This window comes from Echiichthys vipera (assembly GCF_963691815.1).
Source record: "Echiichthys vipera genome assembly, chromosome: 5".
NCBI lineage: Eukaryota > Metazoa > Chordata > Actinopteri > Perciformes > Trachinidae > Echiichthys > Echiichthys vipera.
The window spans coordinates 25,058,622-25,077,018 of record NC_139830.1 but is presented as its reverse complement, the minus strand read 5'-3'; the positions used below and the strand labels follow the sequence as shown (position 1 = coordinate 25,077,018).

Below are 18,397 nucleotides of genomic sequence, written 5' to 3'. Positions count from 1 at the left end.
ACCTGCTTGCCAAAAGTTTAAGGAATTGCATATCCTCTCATTTGGCCTATGTATTCATAGAAATCAACGATAAATCAATCAATTTATTAATGCTGACATACTACCAAGCAGATTGTGCACATCATTTCATATTATCTTATTCATTTTATACACATCATGTTTATGTACACTTTCTGCTCTAGCTATTTAGAGAGGGTGGCATCCCAGCCCAGCCCTGATCCCCTTTTTAGCATTAACAAAGTAACATGGACTTGGCTAAACTTGACCATCCCCAACATTTTAGTATACGTATTATTCTGCCTTACTCTGACACTAATGGCATGCAAGGTAGGCTTAAAAAACACAATATCAGATTGCTTATTGTGTGGTCAATGAATGCAAAAAAATCATATGCTTGCTTTGTTTCTTTGTATGGCAAAAAAATGCCAAGGTAAAAGTAGAAATAATTTGTTCTGGTTACAGAAGAAAATTGACAGTTTTACTGATGATCGTGAGAATCGTGACCTCAATACCTCCCCCCTCAAAAAAACGGTTCTCAATTTATAAAAAAAATTTGCAGCCTAACTGGTCGTGTCGAGATGGAAAACCAAAATTTGCGAAAGTCTCACAAGATGGTTAAGGATAGGCATGGATCTCAAATGGATAAGATTAGTAAAGGTTGCCAGGAAGTGAGTCCAGCAGGGGTTTTTGCTCGACAGGACCACTTGTACTGAATGAATTAACGGTACCAAAATTAAACTAATCACTTAATAATTTAAGCATGACTTCACTCTACTCACTTACTTTTGCATTCACTTAACTTTTGTTGTTGTTCATTTGTTTTATTGTGTGCAAATTTTCATTGTAAAATGCATGCGATTGTTAGTGCAATCAAGATTACCAAAGTGGAGCAAAAGCAATTTGTCTGTTGCATGTCCTCCACTTTTTGCTGGGTGAAAACAATACTTTACTTTTTCTAAATGGGCAAATGATCTATATGCAACATTGCAACTGTCAGTGATGGTGCAAAATGAGGATTCATGATTCTTAATGTCTGAAATGTCAGTTTACTGCTCACTATAGTGTTAATTAATTATGATAAAGTGTAACCACAATACTCTGAACAAGATTATGGCCTTGAGTGTGAAACGTCTATATTTCAAGGACCACAAATATGACAGTGTATTTGAAGTACATTTATACAACAAAGCTACAAATGTACACTACAAGCTTTCAACATCCCATAACACTGCATATAAAAGGAGACAGAAACAGTGCAGTCTCAGACAGATTGTAGTTTCCTTTTGAAGTCCCTTGTTCTCGTTGGGTGATGGAGCTGACAGGGTTATTTTGGGACAATAAAAATGCACCATGATTAATGGTCCAAAACAAAAACTCTATCCAGAGATAGTGTGTGTGTTCGGAGGACTGGGGGAGCTGATAGTCCATCTGAGCCGACACCTCTAAATTAGTGCTGGTATCATAGAAGTATTACAGACCTCAGCTCTGAATTTATCACATATACTCACCCCACAGAATAACACCTTACATCAACCTAAGAGCCATGTAATTTGTGACAGTGCCTCCTGTAGAGCAGCCTCACCATTCTGATGTCATCTGATCTCAGGTGGGTGAAAGCCCATCTTCCGGAAATTCAGAAATCATCTTAATGGCACCTTTCCGAAATGTTCACTCGCAAGGATTGGGCGTAGACTGTAATTGACACAATATATCTCACCTAATCTGTTTCTGTCTGGAATGAGAAGGAAGAGACTCCAGGAGAGACCTTTTACTCCAGTCATGACGCAGGAGAGGTCACCAATATGTGGAGACATACCTCAAACATTTAAATGCTTCACAGGCTATAGCTGTAAAGCTCTTTCATCTGCTGTGCTGTGTTATATTTCAGCGGGGTTTGATAATGCTGGTGCTTCACAGCTCACAAATGCTCCATTTTCTTCTATCTAGTAGAACCATTGTTGAGTGCTCTATCTCTTATCGCTCCTGTACTCATTTGAGGTACCTCACGGTTACACATTGTTCATTGTCACAGGCTTAAGAGATATTAATGAATGAGATTGCGCTGTCCTCCACTCGTGTTTGGACTCAATGTATTGGGATGGATAATTCTCTGTGCTACAGTTTCCTGTGTCATACACTTTCTGCTCGTTGGTAAAGCAATACCCTTTCAGTAAAATGGACTACATTAAACTTTGTGATATTTTTCCATCTAATAGTTATTTTGAATTATTCAGAAGGTAACAGTTAGATCACATCTCTTAGTCTGACATCTGTCTGTATTTTTCTTTATTTTTAATTTCAGATTCAGAATGCAGATGATGTGTTGATTACTCCCTTGGAAAAATTTCGGAAGGAGCAAATCGGTGCTGCAAAGGTAGGAGACAACCTACACATGCAATTATCATCTGAACAGCAAAGGATATTTTATTCTGGCACTGTTGCTTCTCGTCTTCACCCCATTCATCTCTCCTACAGAATTTCAATTATTAATTTGTGGGACGTGTCACTTCTAATCGGACTGATACAAACAAAAAAGATGCAGTTTGTGAGGGTGATAGCAAAAGGTATTAGGACTTGTGAATACAGTCATCCGTTTTTTAGGGCAGCTAGTTTAAGTCAAGGTTAAGGCACCATTTTAACGAAACGATTATCTGTCTTTGTTCACAAATGGAGCTGTAGGTGCAATTTTCATTTCACATGAATTATATACTTGATTGTGAAAACCACATTATTACTCTCTTTCTATAGGTGTTTTTATACAGAAAAGCCGTCACATTGACGGCCAGGCAAAAACACCTCATGCTAAATCCCACATGAAAATGTGCAAAGACAGTCTTCAGTGTTACGTCTGAGGACCGTTTTCCAATCAAAGATATTTCTGTATGATGAAGACTTTTTGAATGCATTTACAACCTGATTACCTGATTTACAGTGTCTAATATTCTAATAATATATGTTTTATGATCACATTACTGTAATCCTCTTACATGCACTGCAGCATTCCTCCCTAACCTATTGGACATAGAGGATTGATAACAGCAGGGGCTCTGCAGAGAGTTGCTTGAAGGCATCCTGGTTTCACAGTGGATATGTTGTTGAAGCCGGAGTTGACTGCAATGAACAGTGTGGGCTTGTTGCTACAAGCCATGCTTTCATTCCTGGCCAACGCAAAGGCATAAAATGAAAGTACAGCAGCTTGTTTGTGGTTTTTCCCTTGATGAGATCACACATGAATCTGCTGGTAGGATCGAGGGCCCTTACACAGATCTCCCACTGAGTTTCTTAGTGCAGTGCTAACTCTACACTGGACTCTGTGACTCATTTGCACTTCTTTACATAGCCCTAGACCCTGTGAGGGACATTCCAGCCTCATCTTGATTTATTTTACATGACCTGACAGCCACTGGTCTGCAAAAGTAGTCATTTTACCAAACTTCATTTGTGACTTTACAAGCCAAGCTACAATTCAAAGGAACTATTTCTCTTCACAGTGTTGAGGTGTGGACATCAATCACTCTCCTTTTTACTGCCTGGACTAAATAACCATTGTCGCTTCATGGTTCAACCATCACTATGTCTACCATAATGAAATAGCACATTTTGCTGCCATCTCTCTCTCACTGTCCCCCATCACAGTGCTCAGTTTTATTGCACTGACTCTATGTTTATAAAATGGTTTCTTAAAAGCCACAGCCCCCGTCACTCTCACTACCTCTTATTTCCTCCGACCACTTCCTCCTAATGGCTCTCTCTTCCTACGGCCCATCCCCCGCTAGACATTAGCCCAACTAGAGTGAGATAAAAGGCAGACATCACGAGTGGCCGAGCAACTTTCCACTGTTCCGAGAATCTGGAGAGATCTGCAGGCTGCCTGACCCTTCCAGTTACTGCGCTTCATGTCTGAGTACGTCAGATGGACAAACGAGGAGCCCTTGCCTTATTTGGGTATACTGCAAGTAATCCCACTGAGGTTACGTACCAGCGTATCAGCTTCTTAGGCACAAGCACAACACTCCCATGGCCATAACACACCAACAGATTGACTGCAGCACTACAGGACATATTAGGCACAGTCTGCTTAACACAAGGTTGAACCAAATGTTTTCGAATAAAAGCCTCAAACAGCGTATAACAAATACATATCAAGAAGGCCACAAGAATTCAAACAATCATGTATTTCCACTGGAACATGGATTTACCATACTGTATGTGCTAGCTGCCAAACCGGGATGTAGAAGTGGAATTTTTGTAACACTTTTTTTTCAGTTTCAGATACATTTTTGTGAGCTGAAAGCTGTAAACTTCCCAGGCAAAGAACAATACTTTCAGAACTGAAAAAAGGAATCAAAATCTGTCCTGGTATCAGGGTACATCTACTGTGTCACTGCATCAACAGAGTCAGCTTTTCTGTTCTTCCACTAAATTAACTGATCTCCTACAACTTAGGCTACATCCACACTACCATAATAAAAACCAATAAAACCCCCACTGTTTTAAGATGAAAACAATCTCTATCCGCACAAGCATTTTGCTACTGTTTCAGAATCTCTGTCCATACTAACATGCCTAAAAATGCATATCCCAGACCATTCATATACTGAGCATGCATGTGCCAGTGTAAACATGGGGTATGCCGATAGCTTGCCTTTTGCTCATAGAGGCTTTAGTAGCATTATGAAATACAGAATTTAACAGCACAACAGCAGGATACATCAACAAGGTCAGCAATAGCTCATCATTTTCCATGTTAAATTACCCACAGGTAGTCAAGGCTGATGCGAACATGGGTGTCTGCTTCATCATTTTAAAAAGTCTCTGTATTCCGTCCAGACAAAATTGCAACAGTTTTCAAAAGAAGGGGTAAGCAGCATTTGCAGATGTCTCCGTTTTAGGGGCTACAAGTTCCACTTTTTGGGCGAGGCAAGGTGAAGCAACAATCGGCCTTGTAGCCACTATTTTTTCATGTCGGCTTGGTGTGTGCCTACCTTTAGTCCTCAACCTTGAACTCTCAAGTCGTCCTGCTGTTCTAAGTGCTATAGATTTTTTCACAAACTAAAATGCCTAAAGCTGGTTCCACACTATTTGTGTGTGTGTGTGTGTGTGTGTGTGTGTGTGTGTGTGTGTGTGTGTGTGTGTGTGTGTGTGTGTGTGTGGGTGTGTGGGTGTGTGGGTGTTTATTGGAAGTCAGATTCTTTAAGGCCTTAAAATTTAAAAAGACCCCAGGGACACTTTCTCAAGAAAATAGCAGGGGCTGTCTAACTGGTGGGTGGCATTCCTGACAATATTATATTCCCTTTAAGGGTCTTCAGCATTAGGGGCACCATAGGGGTCCTCACTCTAGCTGAGTGTGAGGAAATAGTGCAAACAGACCCAGATGGGAGTCAGATGGTCACGATAATTTGAGCTGTCCTCATCCTACAAAGGGTGCACAGACATCAGATGAGTCTTGGCTAGTTATGGTCTCCAGAGGCAGAAATGACATTTGCATTCCTGCTATGAAACTCCAAAATATGCTAACCAAGACACCGTGGAAAATGGGATGCATTTAAGTGGTTTGGAGATATGCACGCCAGCTGTGGGCTACACTAAGATTTTCAATCATCCAGAAATATATGGTACATTTTTATACTTTGATTGACCTCACGGTGTATTGATAAGTCAGTGGACTTAGGTAAGTACCTATTTCAGGGACATGACTGAAAGCTGTGCCTTCTTTCATGTTTGTCTTTAATTATGCTGATTGTATTGTATTATTGTTTTATAATATTCTTTGGGATATTAATGGCCACTGGTTAGTTGGGATAATACCATCAGATAGTGCAAAAGTAGGAAACCTTCAAATCTTACACAGAGTGACTTTCATTGATTATTGAAATTGATTAATTTTTTGTTGACAACTGATATGGTTGGGCTAATGTTAAAATGTTCCAACCGGCCACTGTCAGCCCAGTAACTGTCAACTAGCGATAGATTTTGCCAGTCTCACCAAAAGAAGCTTTATCTGCTTGTTAACTTATCGTAAAACACAGTTTATTCAGACTCAAATTAAAACTCACCAAAACTGTCTTCCCACTGTTCCAACAATCAACAACACTGGTTTTGTCAAAATAAATCCTTAATTTAAGGAGTAAGATCTCATCTCATCTCATCTCATCTTCATCCGCTTATCCGGGGTCGGGTCGCGGGGGCAGCAGCTTTAGCAGGGGACCCCAAAACTTCCCTTTCCCGGGCCACCTTAACCAGCTCTAACTGGGGGATCCCGAGGCGTTCCCAGGCCAGTGTGGAGATATAATCTCTCCACCTAGTCCTGGGTCTTCCCCGAGGCCTCCTCCCAGCTGGACGTGCCTGGAATACCTCCCTAGGGAGGCGCCCAGGGGGCATCCTTACTAGATGCCCGAACCACCTCAACTGGCTCCTTTCAACGCTAAGGAGCAGCGGCTCTACTCCGAGTTCCTCACGGATGGCTGAACTTCTCACCCTATCTCTAAGGGAGACTCCAGCCACCCTCCTGAGAAAACCCATTTCAGCCGCTTGTACTCGCGACCTCGTTCTTTCGGTCATGACCCAACTTTCATGACCATAGGTGAGGGTAGGAACGAAGATTGACCGGTAGATCGAGAGCTTTGCCTTCCGGCTCAGCTCTCTTTTCGTCACCACGGTGCGGTAGAGCGACTGCAACATCGCCCCCGCTGCTCCGATTCTCCGGCCAAACTCACGCTCCATCGTCCCCTCACTCGTGAACATGATCCCGAGGTACTTGAACTCCTTCACTTGGGGTAAGGAGTAAGATGTGTAAACATATTGGTTCTAAAAACTGTTTTTCCTCACTGTTACCCTGCCACCTCCCCACCTCCTGCTGAGCAGCTGTCTGACTCTGTGCAGTGGTGGCTCGTTCTTCCAAAGCAGACCATTAAAGTATCAAAATAAAATAACAATGGCTAAAAAATCGCCCCCCACTCAGCCATTGCCGATATATTCATCCGTTCGCCCAACCCTACCAACTTTGAGCACTTAACTATTTAGACTGTTTCCCCTCCCTCTCCCCTGAGGGCCAGGCCCGTTTGTACTCACACTGCCTGGGCCTCGTGCGAATGCTTCTTGCCTGTCCATACATCATCACGCCGTAACACGTCACACGCATTGATTGACGTCATTGCGATGCGTCGCTTTGTTTCTAAATCTTTCCATAGACCTCAGAGTTTTTGTGCGTCTTGTCCGACTGTTTTTGAATATTTTCATCTGAACAAATCTGCAGTAAACACTCCACCTCCGCATCACACCAACGTGAACCTTTCACCGCCATCGTTTTAAGTGTCCGCACATGGTCCGTCTTTTTCTTTTTCTTTTTCTATGTCCGAACAGGTGCACATGAAATGACGTCAGAGCCACCGTAGGCGTCATGCTTGTGCTCGTACACATGTGCACGCTCGTGCTCGTACATGTGTAAACGCGCTTACAAAAGCCCACCTCTCCCAAACGGTCTGTGGCCGGCAAGCGGTCCGCAGCTAAGCGCGGTGCAGTTGCACTCACACTGGTCAAACGAACTAGGCTTTACCCGTAAAACCTGTTTGGGCACGGTACGGATGGACAGTGTGAGTGCGACCTTAGTTATCTCAGTTGTACTTAAAACATCAGATGGTCAATATGGAATAGATGAAATGGGGATTTAAAGAACATGTTACCTAGACTTTGTTAAGATTGTCAGTTAATATACTATTGATTTAAACAGAGATACAACAATAAGAAATGCACACTGTGATAAGACAATAAAACTGCAATAGTTTTCAAAAACACTAATCTGACTATCGCCAGATGACTTTCGTTCTGCCTTGCTTCCGTCTTGACTCCGCCTAGCTCCACTCAACCATCTGGATCCGCTCCATTGAAGAGGGATTTCAGGTTCCGCAAAAAATGGCCAGACCAATCAGGACCGCCGGGCGGGGTTTTATAGATGTGACGTAGCGAAGAAGCGACTGTTTGTAATTCAGACAACAATGGCGGCTCGCATTGAGGAAGCATGCGTCAACATCAATGCTGCTATTTCATTTGTATTGTCCAATCTAGCATATATTTCTTCTTTAAAAGAACACCCGAGAACTGCTCTGAAGGCTTTTGTTGGTGGAAACGATGTTTTCGCCCGTCTCTCTCATTAGCGTCACATGTTGTTTTCGATGTGAGTAGTTGAAGTAGTACGTCAATAAAGATGACGGACAAGTGGTTTATCCAGTAATATGCAAGGATTTTTGATAAGGCCCAGCTTCCTGAAATCACTTTGCTGTGGAACGATCCCAGATGGGAACGAAATTCATCTGGCGAGAGTCAGGTTACAAAAACACCACCTAACAGTGAGAAAAAACTGCAGCAACTTTATGCTGCATAAACAACAAAATCCATGAATAAGGTGATACAAATTAAACTTCTTTCTATTATTCTCATGTCTGTCATTTCCCACTGTCTTACTCTGTAAAGCAGAAACACCATTAAAACAATCTTTCCGAAAGTAATTACTTTTTCTCCTGATCACTAGAATTTCATGAAGCAGTCAAAGTAGACCTTGAGAGGTCGGTCTTTACCTGTTTGAAGGCAGCAGCCATCCACTGTAAATATATTAGCTTCTTGGATTTTTGTAAAAGCAAGTTGTATTCAATCAGTTTGTATACAAACTATTGTTGGGACACGATTAAAAAACAATCAAATTAATTAGAGGCTTTGTAACTAATGAATCGCGATTAATCACATATCAATATTTGACACAAGTAGCAACATTTTTCAGTTTAAATGGATTTTGATATCTGACTTAAAATAAAACAGTGCTTAGTACGGCATATTCAAGAAAAGTGGAAACCTAACATTGCAAAAATGTTTAGAATAATATCCTTGGCATAAAACAGTTAAACATAGAGTGCTTTTTCTCCCATGTTTTCAAAAACACAGAAACAAAAATGATCCATCAACTAATGACAGTCCCTCCTGGGAGCGTTGTCTGTGCCAATGTTAGCTGCAGCATGTTCAGTATTGTCTGTGCCAACGTTAGCTGCAACATGTTCGGCATTGGGATGGAGCGGGGGCTGAAGCGCTCCGGTGAAAGGTGAATTCTTTCTTGCACGATTTTTACACAGCCGTGCCCTTGACCATGTTTCCATTTCCATGTCCTGAAAGTATAGTCACTCAGGAGTATTATGCATTTTTATCGTGCATCATTTTGAAATGCTTAATGTATATTGAAATATTTTCACATAAACTTGAAACCAGATAGAATTCTGTTTATACTTCCACTTTGACAGTTTTATTTTAATAACGAGACAGTACAGTCACAATCCTGCTGCAACATGTCAGGTTGAGTTGTGTTTGGTTTAGAATGCTTTATTTGACTTTTGACGGTAGAAAATCCCACTATACACTCAGTTGCCGTCAGTCTTCTGCAGTAGTGTGAAGACAGCAGAATAGCAGAGCGGAGACCAGGAAGTGCCTGACCAATCAGAGCAGACTGGGCTTTTTGGGAGGAGGGCTTAAAGAGACCGGCACTGCAACAGAGCGTCTCAGACAGATGGTGCTGCACCCATGAGAAGTAGGCTATGAGAAAAATAAAGTGTTTTTTGATCATTAAAGCATGTAAACATGTTCTAATAGAAACCCAAAATACATATATGAACCTGAAAAAAGAGTATAATAGGTCCCCTTTAAATGTACACCATGGATATATATATTGCTAAGCCTATCATGTCGCTACCATGGCGACCATATACAATCAGTCTTATTTGAGCAACCAGTGCTCAGTTTGCTTCCTGCTGGCCATTAGAAAGAAAGAATTAATGCAGACCTAGCAGCTGCATCCACTTCTTTTATACAGTCTATGATCTGGATGTATTAGAACATAGCTATGCTGACATTAATAACCTCCTGTTTAGCAGCAATGTATGCATAGTGGAGGCTTTTGTACTTTTATTTTTATTACTTTACATGTACTACATAATTTGTCAGAGCAGAGACCGATAAGTGATTAGACTAAAGCTTTGCAGTTTGCCTTGCACACACTATGTTTTTTTTTAAAGATTGGGTATTTATTTTTCAACTCTTCAGAAGCAGATGTTTACAATTATTTCATGTTAATTGGCCAGCTTCTTGCTGTCTGTGATGTCTCCTCAGGAATGGGGATTTCAGGTAAGGAAGGCGTTTTTCTGCAAAGTAATTTAACTAAAGCTGAAGCCTTGTTTTCTCTCTTCTTGCCCTGTGGAAGCGAGACCAGCTCATGTGTGGTGGAGCATCAAAATAACCCAGCTATTGCTATTTAATCGCCATCCTGGACCCCTGCTCCAATTAGCTTTCTCTAATGAGCTCATCGAGATAGGTTGGAGAGTTCTCCCTTTCATGTCACTGCTCAGAGAATCCATTTAAAATGAACATGTGGTGAAATATGCTGCATGTGATGCCTCGCGAGCCATTGATGTTTGCATTCATCCAGGGTGTTGGACGGAAGTGAGGAACTGTAGTGTGGTAGTGTGTGATATCTGGGGTTCTTTCCTCTTTACACACACACACACACACAAACACACAGGCACATTCGACCGCCCTCGCTGCTTACATCTGTTACTATGGTGACGAGAGGCTCAGAAATGACGGCCCTGAGGCTTGTTAGGGCCAGTGTCAAAACTGGCGATGTACGGCCAGTCTCCAAATATTCCTCCTACCGTCTTCTTGCCTGTTCTCAGCATCCTTTCTTTAGCACGCTGAGAACACCTGATGACCAGAAGAAAAGCTGCCTGCAGTTTTTCGCATCATTTTTCTCCCTGAAAAGTTATATTAGCAATTAGCAAACTCACCCAACCTACAGCTGGCATCAAAGGGCTCTTAACAGCAACATGAGATTTGCCAGTTATAAATTCTACTACAGAGGAATCTGCATCAGAATATTCTCTTCCTGCATCTGATTTATTCATGAGGGTGAACAAAGCAATCAGATGAGGAAATCTCCCAAGTGGTAGGTTCATGTGTGTTTTGTGCACCGCGGAGTGTTGGGAAGTGCTTCGGCTTCATCCATTGCCAGCCAGCTGATTACTCTGGGGCGTTGGCATTAGTTTGTGTCAGAAACTCCCTTCTCATGTTCTTTGGGGGTATTATCTATCCACATCTATGTCCTCTGCCGCCACGCGTTGGGCTTCAAAGCCTTCGCCTGCACTGCTCCATCCTACTTTAAGAGAGTCTTTGCATTTTAAGTCGCTCATATTCCACTCTGATTGCACAAACATATCCAGGGGGTGTTCCATTCGCCACATGGACAAACCAACAAACACCTGGTGTTCCGCTAGGGTATCATTACGGTAGTGCCAGTTTATACACGTCCTGCCCGGATCAAAACAAAGCAAGACACTTTAGGTGACTTAATCAGGCTGGCTCTGCCTCACAGATTCACTGCAGCGCTGAGTCATTCCCCACTCTTTGTAAGTGTGAAAGAGTTAGTCCAGACGTACAAATTACTTTTTTCTGTGAGGAGTGTTGGCACGCTCTCACACTGGTCAGCATTGCTGGGAGATTCCTGCTGTGACTGCGGGGCTCAGCTAAACCTAAAGCTTAATTTAATGTGATCCCCTGTGTGTGTGTGTGTGTGTGTGTGTGTGTGTGTGTGTGTGTGTGTGTGTGTGTGTGTGTGTGTGTGTGTCTGCAGTACTCATGAGCATTTGTGTTGGTATTTTTTCCCCAGGGCTCCAGTTGTATACATGCTCACAAAATAATGTCAACAGCAGTCACAATGACATTAAGCTCTCTTTTGTTCTTTATTAAAAAAAAACTTGATCCTTAAGGGAAATGCATTTCCTGTCAGCGTGATATCATATTTAATCATATGTTTATTTTACTCTACACCTGTTTATTTTCTCTCCATTTATGTGGAAGAGAAACAGTGGGCATAGACACAATTGATTTTTTTTTTCTCCCCACTCCTGGAAAGATCATTCCCGGGCCACATATGACAAGAGATGGAAATAAGATGCTACTACATGAAATTATGTATTGATTTTTCTGGTGTACTTGTAATAGTTATGTAGGAGGGTTACAGTGTCTCTTGGTGAATTCCTCCAGTGTGTTTAACTGCTGTGGGAGTTAGTGAGGCAGAACACTGTTCTAGGTCATATCAGTAGCTAGTAGATTAGACTTGCTAAATTTCAGGGCCATGGGAATGAAAACAAACAAGCAGGATCTGGTTACATTGACTCTTTTCTCACACTTTCCACACCGCCCTATATATATTATCCCTCCACTAGCCCTTTTATGAATGTTTGCATAGCAACCTGGGCACTAAGTGGGCAAAGCTTGGTTTAGAGGTCAGACTTGCAGATGATACACTTGAATACCCACACACAAACAGGTTCTCTCTGCTTGGGCAGAGCTTGATTAAGGCCTGTGAAGTGGATCTTTTTGGGGCGAAATGTTCAATCTCTTAGTCCATATGCTTTTGTAGATGGGCATCTGGCATGAAAAATCCATTTCCTGTTCCTCACTCAGAGCCTTCTGGGAAACCCTGTCTGAATCCTGGGACTCGTGATTATAGAGCTTGACTTGTCTTTGCAGGTGGAGCATAACAAGGAAGGATAATGTAAACAGCATCCAGCCAGCCCCATCAGTGACGGTGCCATATGCATTATGCTATTGATGATATATACTGTTATGCATTTTTCCGTGAACTTCTGTCCCCACTGTGATAATAAAAGCGTATATTGCCCTATTGATATTGAATAGTCCTTATCGACCATGCCGACATTGTCTGCTGTCATTACACAGTCATATGCCCCTTTCATGACCTGTAATAATCTATTGACAGGGATTTAAAATGGCATGTCAAAATGTAGTTAGACCTCCACCTAGTGGCAGGTGAAACAACTACACTCCCACATCGGGAATACATGACACATTTTTAGGTTAATGTTTTTTAATGTGTCTTCTGGGCCTTTTTAGGAGGGGAAGAAGAAATTTGATAAGGAAACAGAGAAATACTACTCCACGCTTGAGAGACACCTAAACCTATCATCCAAAAAGAAGGAAGGATATCTGCAGGAGGTAAAACCAAAATGAATTTCTGATCCTCCAACATGTCTTTGAATAATGCTATTTTACGGCTGAGTGTTCCCTGAAAACAAAGCTATTGTTTGTGCAATATTCATTGCTCATTACTTCCTTAAGCACACACTGTTTCCAGGTGGTGATAAACCCGCTGTCCACTGCTCTCCCTGTTTGACCCCAGCCTTTGTTATGGCACTGACCCTGGTTTGTTTGCTCATTCTCAGGCTGACACGCAGATTGATAAGGAGAGACAGCTCTTCTATGACGCGTCCCTTGAGTATGTTTTCAAAATTCAAGAAGTGCAAGAAAAGAAGAAATTTGAGTTTGTTGAGCCGGTAAGAAAAGTGTAATTTCTACATATTTCTTTGTTAGTGCTAAACTCATATTGAAGATGCAGTGATTACTTTGCCTTTTTACTAAATATTTAGTTAAAAGATAAGTTTAAGTGGACTGTAATTAAAATGGCATGTAATCTTTGTTCTTACTGCTGATGGAAGTGGCTTTTCAAATATCTGTTGCATCTTGAAGGCGCATTTACAATCAGAGGTCATCTTTATAACAATTTATCTGTAATATAGTCGATCTATTTGTGGAAGGCAGTGGGTAAAATCAGATAAAGTGGTTGATGTCAAACAGAAACAAGACTGAGTACAAGTGCAAATCAACACCTCTATAAAAGCCCCTATCTTACATGTGTGGAGTCAATTCTAACATCTTTAGCGGAGAAGTTGCCAGGAAACATTATGATCTCCTGGTGTTAAATGTCTGGGAATGTGAGATGGAAGCAAAGTCAATGTTTAAAAAAGAAAAAGAAAATCCCTCCCCATTTGTTTACAGCTACTTGCAGCTCACCTCACCGAGATCCAAAGCCAGAAATGTAAATATCCAGGCCCTAGGTAGTGGTGGAAAAAAACTGACAATGCTTAACCTTGCCTGTGATGAATCAGGGCACAGATAAGATGGTCCATCCTTGAACATTCACTATAACAAACCTCATCCTAGAAATAAAATCAGTGGTTGTGTCTGAGGATTTGACTGAGAGCAGCTTTGTTTGTGAGATCCTCCATGTTATAGATGGGATAAGTTTTTTCTTCCAACAATACTGTCAGTGCTTTTTTTTCACAATAGTCGAGGATGTTCGTGTTATACAGGAGATACGATCAATATCTGTCAGACACACTTCCTGAAACTTTAATTTTTTGGCATTTTATGTGCAATGTTCAGTGCATCGAGATGAAAATATTTCATATTCATGTATCTACAATGTAGAATCCTGTTTAATAAGAAGTGAACTTGTTTTTGACTGATAATGGTATATGTTTATTATAACGAGAAGGATATCCACAGTGTAAATTAAAGGAAATGTAATTTTAAGGTGACAGTATTATAATTAAATCCAGGGTTGAAAAATAAAAATCATACAGAAGATACAGAATTATAATTGCATGATGATTATAGCAGTGATTATTGTTATGGGTGCTCAAAATGGATTGTTTTACTTTGCAATATACCTTTTTAAAATGTTCCCTCATGTGAATTAGTAATCAAGCTCTATATTAACTCAGTAAATCAACCTTAAATATTGTTCCTCTCCAGCTCCTGGCCTTTCTTCAGGGGCTGTTTACATTCTACCATGAAGGATATGAGCTGGCTCACGAATTTGAGCCATACAAACAGCAGCTCCAGTTCAACCTACAGAACGTAAGTCTCAACACCTCAGGGGTTGTACACAAAGGCAACCAGCCACGTAATCAGATTCTGCAGCTTATCATACCCCGATATAACAAGCAAGAGTTTTCACAAATGGATAGCTGTGTGATTAAATGAGATTCTTTGCTGCACAGAGGATCAATATTTTCAGACTGTTATATTGCAGGCAGTTACTGCAGGCCATTTAATGGTACTGTGTTGAAAAAAAAGTTAGAATTGGGAGTTAAACTACAGCTGCTGCCATGCCCTCTCCTTCCATCATCATGACCTCACCACTCACAGCCTGAGGGCTTAAATTTCTCTCTGACCCGAAATGTCAGCACCATTGCCCTGACAATTTCCACTCGGTAACCCTCTCTCAATGTCCTCAGATGCAGAGGGCTCTAATAGGAGCTGGAGAAGGTGAAGCTGTCTCAGCATCTCTCTAGTAGTGGATATAAAATGGCCTCATTCTGACCTTTTTAATTCCAAAAAAAGAGGATTCCTGGGAGTATAAACAATTGAGTCTAATTTGGGATCACCTCAAGTGTATTCTTCCAATATAAATTTAGTATGTTTGAATTAGATGGTGTGTCTGTATTTCCAAGTGGTGTGCCAATGTGTTCTTTTCCCTAGGTGTTCTCACAGATTTGAAATATTTGTCAGATGTTTGACACTTCTCCTTTATTTGTTTTATTCTGCTTCTTGGTGTATAAAATAAAAGTTCTCGAGATGAGAAATTGCAGGAAAAAATGCCGCTACACAAGACTTACTCTGTTAATGCAATTATAATTCAAATCCTGCATGTTCTGCACAGACACGAAACAACTTTGTGAGCACCAAGCAGGAAGTGGAGAAGCTGATGAAGAGGATAAGGTCTGCAGATCAGGACTATAAACCTCCAGGCCAGTGGACGATGGAAGGGTTCCTGTACGTCCAAGAGAAACGTGAGTCTTTCTAGCTGAGCTCCAAACTGGCCAGCCCCCACCCACGACCACCACCACCTCCCTTATAAGTGCATGGTTTTACATCCATCATCATAAACATGTCTTGAGTTTTCCCAGGACTCTGCGGAGGAGATCCTCTCTCACAGAGCTCATAATTCATCCTGTTTACCGATTCACTTTGATGTGCTCTCAAACAAGGGGGGAGATACCCAAATGGTAGATTTTTTTATCAGCAGTGATAAACAACATTTGATTTATCACACTTTAACTGCAAAATGATTTGAAGTCTTTCCAGAACTCTGATTTAGAGAAAAATATTTGGGCTATTTACTTCATTTTTCTGTCCTAGGTCCCCTTGGATGCACTTGGACACGTCACTACTGCACATATGAGAAAGGCAGCAAGACCTTCACCATGAGCAACACTGAAAATAAATCTGCCGGAAAACAGGTAGTTTAGTTTACTTTAGCTGCAAATACAAATGGTAAAGGCTGAGAAAATACTGAGCAAGTATATTCTGTGTGGGTAAAACAAAGAACTCCCATGAGGCTTATAAGAAAGTCTCATTCTAGAGGGTGTGTGTGTGTGTGTGTGTGTGGGGGGGGGGGGGGGTAGTCAAGATGACAGGACTGTGACTTGGTAACAGAAGACTTTTTAACGCACAGCAGTTTTGTTATTCAAAGATAACAAAATATTATATTATATGCACAAGAATAACCTTTTAAAGTCATAATCCGTAAGATTTGAGATGCATTGTTTATAGCTGCCTCTTTGACAGTAAGATGTAATTGCAGGTGAGCCTTTGGGACCTCATCTCCCTTTCCCCAGACTTTTTATTTCTTTCAGAACCCTCCATCGTGTCACGTTCACAGTCACTATGCTTCTTGATTATTTGCCCTTCTTCACTTTCATTCATTTTTATTGTTTCTTATTTCTTTGGACAGGAAGTTGACTGTTCTTGTCGCTCTGTCTGTTGATCCTCCATTGTGACTCTTCAGTAGTGTAATGGACCTGCGCCGGTCAGTTAGGGCGGGCCTAACTCAGAAGTTGGGAGTTCCCAATTTCTGATTACAATGAAACGCAGCATATGCCTCAGTGACTTGCTCCACTAGGGCAGACCAACCGCTGCTGACTGACTGAATTTTGCGTGGGACACTCAAATGTAGTCACTCAAGTGCTTTCGTTAGTGGGTCATATGATCAATCACTATCGTTTTAACACGCTCTTTTATAGGCAGTAACTTAACAGACAATTAGCTAGATGAAAATCTTACGGATTATAACTTTAGAAAGTTTGGGTGTCTTGTTTTGTACACGATCAACTGAGCAGATGCACTTAATCTGCTCTTACAAATGAGATTAGACTTCATAAAGATCAAACAATCAAATTATAATCATGTCATACTTTCTGTATTAAATCAACAAACTGTCTTCATCCCATAGGTTTTTGCATTTACTGATAAGATGATTAAATTCCTTTAACATGTCATTTTTCAATGTTTCAATGTACTTTTATTAATGTATATGTTTATTTTTAGAATGGTCTCGTCCTGAACCAGCCAGAGATGTTCAAGCTCAAGTCTTGCATTCGGAGGAAAACAGACTCCATCGACAAGCGTTTCTGCTTTGATATTGAAGTGGTGGAGAGGTCTGTGATCGCCTGAATCATCTACAGTACATGTTCCCAAAAATGTCTTACCACTAAACACGGACTGAAAACATGCATAAAACATGATATTTAGCACTATTACCCCCACCTCTGGCATGGCAACATTTCTTTCCCATCATCACTTAGAACAGTGTATTTGGAGGAAAAGATAAGAATTGCATATCATCAAATTCAATATGCACAAATCAGCATGCTGCAATTTGTTCCATTTGATCTTAAAGGGATAGTCTGGATATTTAGATGTGGGTTTGTATGACGTATTTATCCATAGTCAGTGTATTACCTACAGTAGATGATGGTCAGCACACCCTGTGTTTAGAGAAACAGACTGAGCATCGAGGTAGAAGCAAAAAAATGTACTGCTTTGGATGGGGGCAGTAGCTAAAAGTATTTTAGCCACCTAAAACAATACCCACTTAAAACAAAATCAATATCAGTTTATGTGTTTGCTATATATCGAGTATTTTTACCGCTTTACCTTTGCATCAGACGTTCTCTCCTCCAGTTTCCACAGAAGTCTCCCCTTTCTCTCTTTTGGCTGTTTAGTTGACCTCTGCAAAAGTTCTTCTGTATACTCCGGCTCATAAAGTTATCCCGCTGAATGTCTGATCCAGCAGCTGATTTGTGGTACAATACAGTGTGCTGCACAGTTGCGCTTCTGCATAGGGATACAGATGTTCTACAGTAAAAAAAAATGTAGTGCCAAAGGGAAGGGCTGTCTGACAGCAAGGTAAATTAGTGAAAATACTCGATATATAGCATGCACTTCTGCTGTGGCTTCTGTGTCATGGGCGTGGCAACCAGCATCTACTGTAGTTAATACACTGACTTAGGAAAAGAATCTCACACAACCCCACTTCAAAATCTCTGAACTATCCCTTCAATATACTGTATAATAAACTGGCTTCTGCCTAAATGGTAATTGTACATTTTGAAGTTAACATAAAGTGGAATTTAAAGGTTGAATATGTAGAATCTTTATTAAAAGCTATATATTTTTTTTAAATAGTACACCCATGGGGCATTCTGAGGGGTAGATA

General features: G+C 41.0%; 1 protein-coding gene across 1 annotated transcript in view; it reads left to right on the top strand.

The window, feature by feature from the left end:
* arhgap42b (Rho GTPase activating protein 42b) overlaps window positions 1–18,397 on the top strand; it is a 78,380-nt gene that overhangs the window by 45,839 nt on the left and 14,144 nt on the right. The window contains exons 4-10 of the mRNA XM_083914541.1: window positions 2,303–2,374; window positions 12,949–13,050; window positions 13,278–13,388; window positions 14,650–14,754; window positions 15,560–15,689; window positions 16,039–16,139; window positions 17,227–17,336. Coding sequence (XP_083770667.1) covers window positions 2,303–2,374; window positions 12,949–13,050; window positions 13,278–13,388; window positions 14,650–14,754; window positions 15,560–15,689; window positions 16,039–16,139; window positions 17,227–17,336 — 731 coding nt within the window. The remainder of the gene's footprint in view (window positions 1–2,302; window positions 2,375–12,948; window positions 13,051–13,277; window positions 13,389–14,649; window positions 14,755–15,559; window positions 15,690–16,038; window positions 16,140–17,226; window positions 17,337–18,397) is intronic.